Source organism: Echinops telfairi, unplaced genomic scaffold (assembly GCF_000313985.2).
Source record: "Echinops telfairi isolate 266 unplaced genomic scaffold, ASM31398v2 ScPeMD7_5868;HRSCAF=6743_0, whole genome shotgun sequence".
Classification (NCBI taxonomy): domain Eukaryota; kingdom Metazoa; phylum Chordata; class Mammalia; order Afrosoricida; family Tenrecidae; genus Echinops; species Echinops telfairi.
The window spans coordinates 1,731,297-1,739,816 of NW_022109767.1; the positions used below are offsets into that span (position 1 = coordinate 1,731,297).

General features: G+C 47.3%; 1 protein-coding gene across 1 annotated transcript in view; it reads right to left on the reverse strand.

Annotated features, from left to right (window-relative positions):
• Positions 1 to 8,520, reverse strand: part of CARMIL1 (capping protein regulator and myosin 1 linker 1) — a 395,834-nt gene that overhangs the window by 215,216 nt on the left and 172,098 nt on the right. The window contains exon 6 of the mRNA XM_030887178.2: positions 4,160 to 4,281. Coding sequence (XP_030743038.2) covers positions 4,160 to 4,281 — 122 coding nt within the window. The remainder of the gene's footprint in view (positions 1 to 4,159; positions 4,282 to 8,520) is intronic.

The following is an 8,520-nucleotide window of genomic DNA, read 5'->3' on the forward strand; positions in this document are numbered from 1 at the left end:
CAAGGGAAACATTTTCCTTACTGACAGCACTGACGTAACGCCTAGGAGGAATGTAAAGGAAATATTCAGCTTCCCAGCTCCTCTAACCTCCCAAGTCAAACCATCAATACCAACACCATTGTGCCTTTCCGCTGCCAAAATCAGGAGTAAACACACAATACACAAGTCACAAAATATTAAGAGCTTATTTTCATAAACTGTGTGTTAGATAGGAAGAATGAAATAAAAATCACGCATGTTTAAATTCTCTGCCAAGATATTTTTGCAATTACAAGCTATACCTATTTCTTCCACATTGGGTTTATTTCTTTTCCCTCCCCATCCTTGACAGCTCACTTCATGCCAGGTCTTTTCTATAAAGCAAGTCTATACTCATTCACCTCTCAATCACCTACCGTCTCATCCCACTTCATGTCATCATAGTTAAGTGCCTATGCTTTGACGGAAGGGCCACCCTCTTCTCAGTCTGATGTTCCCAAGCCACTTCACCCAACAATGGATTAGGCGCATAGAAAGCAGCAAATGAATGTCCTCATCCAAAAACCTTTGGAGTACCTACTATGTGCTAGAGATTAGAGCTTCAATATTAATAAACATGTGGCCTTTGCCTTCAGGGGGTGCCAGTTTAGAGGGAGACACTTGTTCTCAGAAGCTCTTTCATCTCCTCAAGGACACTGATTTACTCACTACCTCTGTCTCCTGTGCAATCTCTTTCTAGTCTGTCGTTCCTCTCATTAGACCCATGCACTTTGCTCTCCCCCAACACTGAAAACAAAGTCCCCACTACTCCCTCACACCCCCTCTAATGACATCCTATTACTCAGTTCCATTGCTTTGTAACTAAACGTCTCTGAAAGTCGCCTTCACATACCGGATCCACTTTCTCACCTTTGAGTTCATCTCTCACCCATGGCAGTCTGTCTGGCCCCTCCATAAAAACCTAATTAAACCACACCAATGTCATTGGGTCGACACCGACTCACAGCAACCCTACATAGGGTGTCTAAGCTGTGGATCCCTATAAGAACAGGCAGCTTCGTCATTCTCCTGTGGAACAAATGGTTCCCTCCTTAGCCGGCCACCAGAATTGCTCTAGGAGAAACACTTGTCATACCCACCCACTGAGCCGTCACGGCCCCCATTTTGTTCGCCGTCACCTGCTCCCCAGCACCATTCTGCAGAGCCACCCACTCTTCCTATGGGAAATTCTTCCACCCTGGTTTGGTTTTGTTTTCCTATCACACAACTCCTTTGTGGTTCTTCCTCTTTGACTTGACCTCTAAATCCCAAGTTCAATCTAGAGACACTTCCCTTCTAGGACCACAAGTCTCTCTAGGGCACCTTGTCAACAGTCCTGAATTAAAAGCCAGCTGTCCAGGGTTATCAGGAGTCAGAAAGGACGCCATGGCAGTGGGTTTGGGGTGGTTTTGAACGCAGGTGACTTTCCATTTCCACCTCCAAATCTGGACCTCCCTCGAAAAGCCTCCTTGCATCCTTGCATCTTGAACTGCCCGCCTGCCCTACTGAGACATTCTGGGTCTCAAATTAAGCATGTCAGAAAGAGAATGATTAGATTACATCACCCCCCCCCAAAAAAAAAAAATCCTTGTCCTTACATTTACTCCAGGCTTCCTTCCTATCAACATAACAAATGAGCAAACAAGAATGAAACCATCTGTCTACAAGTCAGCTCAATGCATGATGACCCCCTGTGAGATGAGGACTCTGCTCTAAGGGCTTGTCCATGGCTGATTTTCCCAAAATCAATCACTAGACCTTTCCTTCTGGCGCACCACTGGCTGGATCTGAACTGTCAACTCTTTAGCTAGTAGGGGAGTGCCTGACCATAATCTGGTCAACTAACAAGGACAACAAGACACTAGAGAAGTCATGTAGGGGATAAACAGTTGATATTTGAAAGCCTTTGCCCACCAGTTACTAGAGAGCAATAACTCCCTGGAGGCAGTACGGACGACAGTTGCGAAAGGAAGAACTCGATGCAGGGAGAGACGAGCTAGAAAGATGACATGCTGTCAGAAGTGAGATGGTCTGAAGTAAGGCACTGGAAATGAGAAGAAAGAGGAGACAGACCGTAAGATGTTATGGCAAAATGAAAAGACGTTGACAACTATTAGGTATTTGAATAAGGAATGAGAGCTGAAGATGGCTCCGCTTTTAACTTGAGACTGAATGCTGAAGCCATTCACTGAGACAAAACAAGGTTTAGTTGGGGAGAAGGAGGAGTTCCTATGGGGCATATGAAGTATTGCTGTGTGTGGGCATACCCTACATGGATGTGGCCAGGAGAATGTTAATGAAGATTGTGGTGAGGTGGAGATCTTTGATGCAGAAAGCGGTATATATGTGGTAACTTCTTCTCTAGAAATAGAGATGATTGTTTAATACTTGTGCTGCAACTAAGCAGTTCCGTGGAAGACAGAATATTCCCACCCGGAAGTACAATTGTTATTTCCCAATATCCCCCTAAAACATTAAACAAAGACCATCACCACCACCCCCAAAAAATACCTCACTCACTGCCTTTGAGTCAATGCTGACTCATCTGGACCTTATTGGGCAGGATAGAATTGCCCTTGAGGGTTTCTGAGACCTTAATTCTTTACAGGAGCAGAAAGTCCTGTCTTTCTTCTGTCGAGCTGCTAGTGGTTTTGAACTTCTGACCTTGCAGCCCAACACATAACTACTGTGCCACCAGGGCTCTTAATTGTTGAGCCAAGGTTTCTGTATTTTATTATTATGCCCCCCAAGGTTTCATTAAAGCTTAAGGTATTATTATAAACTCACTGACATCGAGATGAATCAAGCTCACAGTGACCCTAGAGGATAGGGGGGAACTGCTGCACAGTTCCGAGTCTGTCAGTCTGTACGGAGGCGAAGAGCCTCCCCTTTGCCCATGGAGTGGCTGCTGGGTTCCCACGGGCAGCCTTTCAGGCAGCGGCCCAAGGCGTCACGCACCGCGGCACGGTGCTTCTAGATGACTGCGGGCCCGTCCTCAAAAACAGTCCGTGCCTGACACCTTGCTAAAGTGTCCCCAGTGTTCGACTGGAATAAAAGGGAAGACAGTAGAAGGAACCACATGTAGCTGGTGACGGAACTGAAATGTCATTAAAGGAGTGTGTAGCCACTGCTAACTCATGGTGACCCTCAGTTCTCTGGAATCTCCAAGTGTGGCGGGGAAAGCGTTCCTAGGAATCTTGAACGGCTGGGTGAAAGTTTCCCCAGTGTCATTCCTGGTCCACGCCTCGACACCCGCATGCACCGGACTGGGCGTGACTTGGAGCCCAGAGGCTGCCTTGTGGGAACCTCCCCTCTGGAAACCCAGCCAGGCAGGACTGCGGGGCTTGCTTTGCTCCATCACTTCGCTGAAAAGCAAACCTGGGACATTCCGCTTTCTCGTCCCCGGGAGGCTGCGGGGTGCATGGGCCAAGGGCGCAGCGGGGAGGGACGGAGTCTCCCTGTCCTTTCCTCCCGCAAGGAGGCCATTTTGACGTGGGAATTTTCTTTCTTCCTTTAAGGGAGTTTTTAGACATAAGGTGATAACCTGATCAGCCAACAAGACAAGGTCCCCTTAACGACTCCCACGATTCCTAAAGATAAAACTGAATAAAAATACCCAAAATAGTAGTCACACAAGGCAAGGGGGCTGATGGGCTGGAAGATGTCGTATTCCTACGGTGCATTTCAGAAAACGAAGAGGAAAGTGAATGAGGCAAGTGCTTACGCCTAGTTTCCAAAAACAGAACCGAGAAAGCATTTTTCCTCTTCCGGAAAAGACAGGGGTCGCGGGGGCGGCAGAGGTGGCGCAGGGAGAGCTCTGGTTCTTGAACATTAAATTTGAGTGCTTTCTCCAAAAAGCGCTCCGCCCCTGGCGGGCTGCTCTTCGCAGGGAGAACATTCTCCCCAGGATCCTCTTTCTTTCCGCCCGTGATTCGAGCTTCCAGGACCTCCGGCATCCCTTCCTCGCGCGGGCTCTGGAGAGCCAAGATGGCGGCAGAGCGCGAAGGGGATTTCCGCCGACGCACGCACGCACGCACGCGCATGCGCACACCTCGCACGGCGTCCTGCGTCGAGAGAAGCTCAGAGCGGGGGCGAGGAAGAACCCGCCCTCGGTGCTCGGCAGGCTCCCCGGGGCACTCACACTGGCGACAGGCCCGGGAAGATCTTGCGCAGGCAGGTGCCGATGTGAGCCAGCACCTCCGTCACGTCCTCGGGCGACGCCATCTTCAAGGAGATGCTGCACCTCTCGGTGTCCACGACCATCTGCAAGAAGCGGGATGGGCACTGCTTAATGAGGAGACCGAGAAGACGGCCGGCTGCTCGCTCTGTCGAGGACAGACCAGGCAGGCACACAGAAATACAGGGACGGAGGGCCAGCGTTGGAAACAAGCGCTCCTTAGAACACGCCCGCTCTCAGGACCAGGGTGGCCCCGGGGTAAAGTGCTGGTGTCCCCTGTGGGACCCAGGCTTGATTCCCAGGCAAGGTTCAGCCTCCATCATACACCCGGGCCATGCGAGTGCTGCTAGGATGCCGAACAGCTTTCGGATGAAGACGCACTAGAAAGGCCTGGCAACTTCTATCTGAAAATCAGTCGGCGGAAACCCCATGAATCACACGGGTCCAACCCACTGCCTATCTAGCCAGGGGAGGGCACAGGGCTCGCTTCTTTGTGCAGAGACACCACCTGCCAGGAGCGGATTCACCGGCAGCAACAGAAACTCCACACTTCGGTTATGGCCCAATGAACGGTTTGGGTGAGGAAGACAAACCTGAACTACAACCAACACGCCCACCCTCAGGCACAGAACAGAGTGGAAGGGCTCTGTCGGGTTTCCAAAACAGTGCACATTGACAGGAGGGCAGAGCCCCATCTTCCTCCTGCAGAGTGGCTGCTGGGTTCCAGCTTCTGACCTTTCCGGTAGTAGCGCAGCACGTAACTTACTGCACTGCTGGGCACCTAGGGGAAGAGGGGCATGTCCCCAAGAGAAAAACCCAGGAACTGAATGTAACCAGTGTTTCTAAATGTCCCAACTGGCAGATTCCAATCAGACCTAGATGCACATATTTACAGCATTCTAACATGATTTCTCCCTTTATCAAGACTTTGCCCCAGGATACAGTCTTGAGAAGCTTGTTAAAGCCTTTTTGCTACCTGATGGAATTAGCACTTCCTCTATCAGTGAGGATCTAAGGGCGATCTGATTGCTGCCCATTTCTTTGTCACATGGTTTAAACAGAAATGTGAAAACTTTGCCTGAGGGCAGAGGATACAGAGCATCTTTTCCTAGTGGTGGAAAATACTAGAAAAGGCTATAAGGGTGAGAGTGTGCATCAGGATGTAAGTAACTCATCTCACTTAATTGTCCATGTAAAAAATGTTGAAGCAGCAAATGTTTACATATGTATGTATGTGTGCGTGCATATATACACACACACACACACACACACACACACACACAAAACCAACTCAAAATGAATTAAAAGACTTATACTTAGGAGCAAAAGAAAAGTCAAAAGCTTGTAAGAGTTTCCGCCCTGGAACGGGAACTACATGGAAAGGTTTACGTTTCATGAAGAGAGGAACACAACTTTTACTGCTGGGTTTAACTACTAGGAAAAGTCGCGTTCCTACAATCAATTGCTGGAAACGTCCAGAAGCTATCCTGAAGAAATTTGAGATTGAGATCACAGAGCTACTCCTATAAATAAATATGAAAACAACCGCTGCAGCAGCAAAAACTGAGCTCAATACTGTCGGGTCATTTCCAAAGCATAGCAACCCCATAGAACAGGCAAGAACTGGCCCTGTGGGTTTCTGAGACTGTAACTCTTCACTGGAGTGGAAAGCCTCATTATTCTCCTGTGAAGTGGGGCATGGTTTCAAACTCCCGGCCTTGCAGATAGTAACCAGGGCTCCTTGCACTTCTTTGATAGCGCCCACAATAAAATAAACCAAACTCACTGCCACTGAGTTGAGGCTGACTCATAGCAGCCTTATAGGATGGGGTAGAACTGCCGCCGGGAGCTCTTTACAAGAGTAAAAGCCCTCTTTCCCCAGGAGTGGCTCCTCACAATAGGTTCTGTTCGATCTTCCTTTTACAGATATAAGAATTGAGGACCAGAGTGGTTCCAGAATGAACTCAAGCCACTAAGTGGCTCAGTAGGATTTGAGTGCATTATAAGGGATGGCTAGCGAGGCATTTGGAAGGGTCAAAATTTTGCTTTGGGAATATGCTCCTCAAGAAATTTATGGCAACTCTTGTAATTTTCTAGGTAAAGGTCTAGCAGTTGGCCGTCGACAGGGTGTACATTAAGGTTGAAGGGTATTGCCAGCACTTGCCCCTCCCCCCCCAGCAGACACACAGAAAATGAACCAGGACTCATTGTTGTCCCTGAATGTGATCACTGACCAACCTCAGGCTAGCTTCATGAAGTGTCCTACCTACCTAAGACTGGCGCTGCTTTACTACGAAGTGAGGCTATTAAGATACGCACACCCTTGGGCAAATACATGTTCTAAAAAGCCTGATACTTAGGGAAGTGCCTGCAGTGTTCAAATCTATGCCCTACCCCCAAACATCCCACAATGGGTAATTATATTTTTCACTACAGGGTATTTCTACATCCTTAGCATCTAGTAATCTATTCTGTTCACAGTTTGGGTGCTGGTAATTAGCTTATTCTAATTCCACTTAATCTCAACACCTAATCATCCGTAATTGCATGAGACTGAAAAGAGTGACAGGAAAGAAAGGAGGTGACAGGTGAGAGAAGAAATTAAGGCCTTCAAATTCATCCTTCTTTGAAAGCACTTAAACAGCCCTACATTCTGAGAACTCCCCCCTCCACACACACCTCCCTCCCCTCCCCACGCCTTGGCAGAAGGTAAAGATGCTAACAAAGGAGACTCTAGGGCAAAAAAAAAAATTGTTTAATCAGGAAAAAATGACATCTTACCATATACACGGCCAGCAGAAGAGAAACAAGGTCTGAAACTTTTTTTAAAATTTAGAGACCTAGCAAGATATATCCCATGAGCTTTTATATATAAATAAAAAAAAAATATATATATATATAGAAAGAGAGGGTGAGAGAGAATGATCCCAAATTGAAATGCGTTTTTTTCAGAGAACCTTTTATTAAATCCTTAAACCGAACAAAGACCATACAAAGACAAATGTGAATCACCCGATGAGGGAGACCATCATAATGAGGGCAAGATAAGGTCCGTGGGATTCACAGTCACGTAGCTAAATTATGAAGCATCCAAACCAAAGGAAATTCTCCACGGTATTCTGGCTGGCAACAGATCAATGGTCACAGTCTCAGGCAAGACTATGGATCAGAACTGGGTTATCTACATAGCTGTAGAACAGAAAGCTCATGGAGTCGATTCTGGGCCCCCCAATGATTTTTAACCCTATGGTCCTGGTACCCCAAATTACATCAAGGGCATGCATGCCCAAGGAGGTAGCAGGAATCCACTTTCAAACACGCTGTCTGATGGCAGCAATGCCTTTTGACACGTTGCTGGTCAGTGGTTGGTTAGAAAGAGCTCAATGGAGGCTGACTCTATAGAAACTCAAAATAGATTCTGGACTCCCACTGTAAACTGCTGTCTTCCGTAAGCCTGGTGCTCAGAAGTCAAGCTCTAGGATCTGGATTCTTTAGCTCCACCGCACCTCCTCTTATCAGGTGCAATCATCCAAATGCATTTTATCGCATTTTCTACCAAACTGCAACTAGTAGATTCAGAAACTGCCCCCACCCCTACGATAAACAGCCACGGGTGGTTTACCAACATCGCCCTGTGACGTAGTCAACAATTAGCCTGACTATTGAAGTACATCACTGCATGCTTTCAGCTGAACAAGAAACATTTAGCATTTCTTTAGCTCTAACAATACAGCTACTGACTTCAACATATGGACCATGAATGAATAAAATAATAATGATAATAATAATAGTAAGGCAAAGGACTCCCACATTTCCACGAGGAGGAAAACACCAATAATAAATGCCACACGTCACTAACTCACTAACACTCTTATGCAGTGCCTAAGTCCAAACGGAAAGGAAACATTGATCAAAGTAACAGTGACAGAGAATATTAGGAGAGCATGCCTCACCGGCACAAGATTGCGAGTGCCACTGCTGACGGTGTCAGCCTTCACCGGATAGAAGACCCGAATGAGACCCTCCATGGGCCGGAGGCTGCAAAAGTGCTTGGCCGTCCGTTTCGAAGAGCAGCAGAATCAAATGGAAAACTTGATAACAATATAAGTGCCCATCCCACTTACTGAATGTGGAGATGTGTGGGGTTAAGAATGTACACGTATGAAAGAGCATTTGCAATGAATGTAAATAAGTAAGTGTGGTGAAGAAGGCTGATGGTGCCCGGCTATCGAGACCTATAGCGTCTCGGGACCTAAATGCTTGAAAGTAAACAAGCGGCCATCTAGCCCAGAAGCAATAAAGCCCACATGGAAGCAGCATACCAA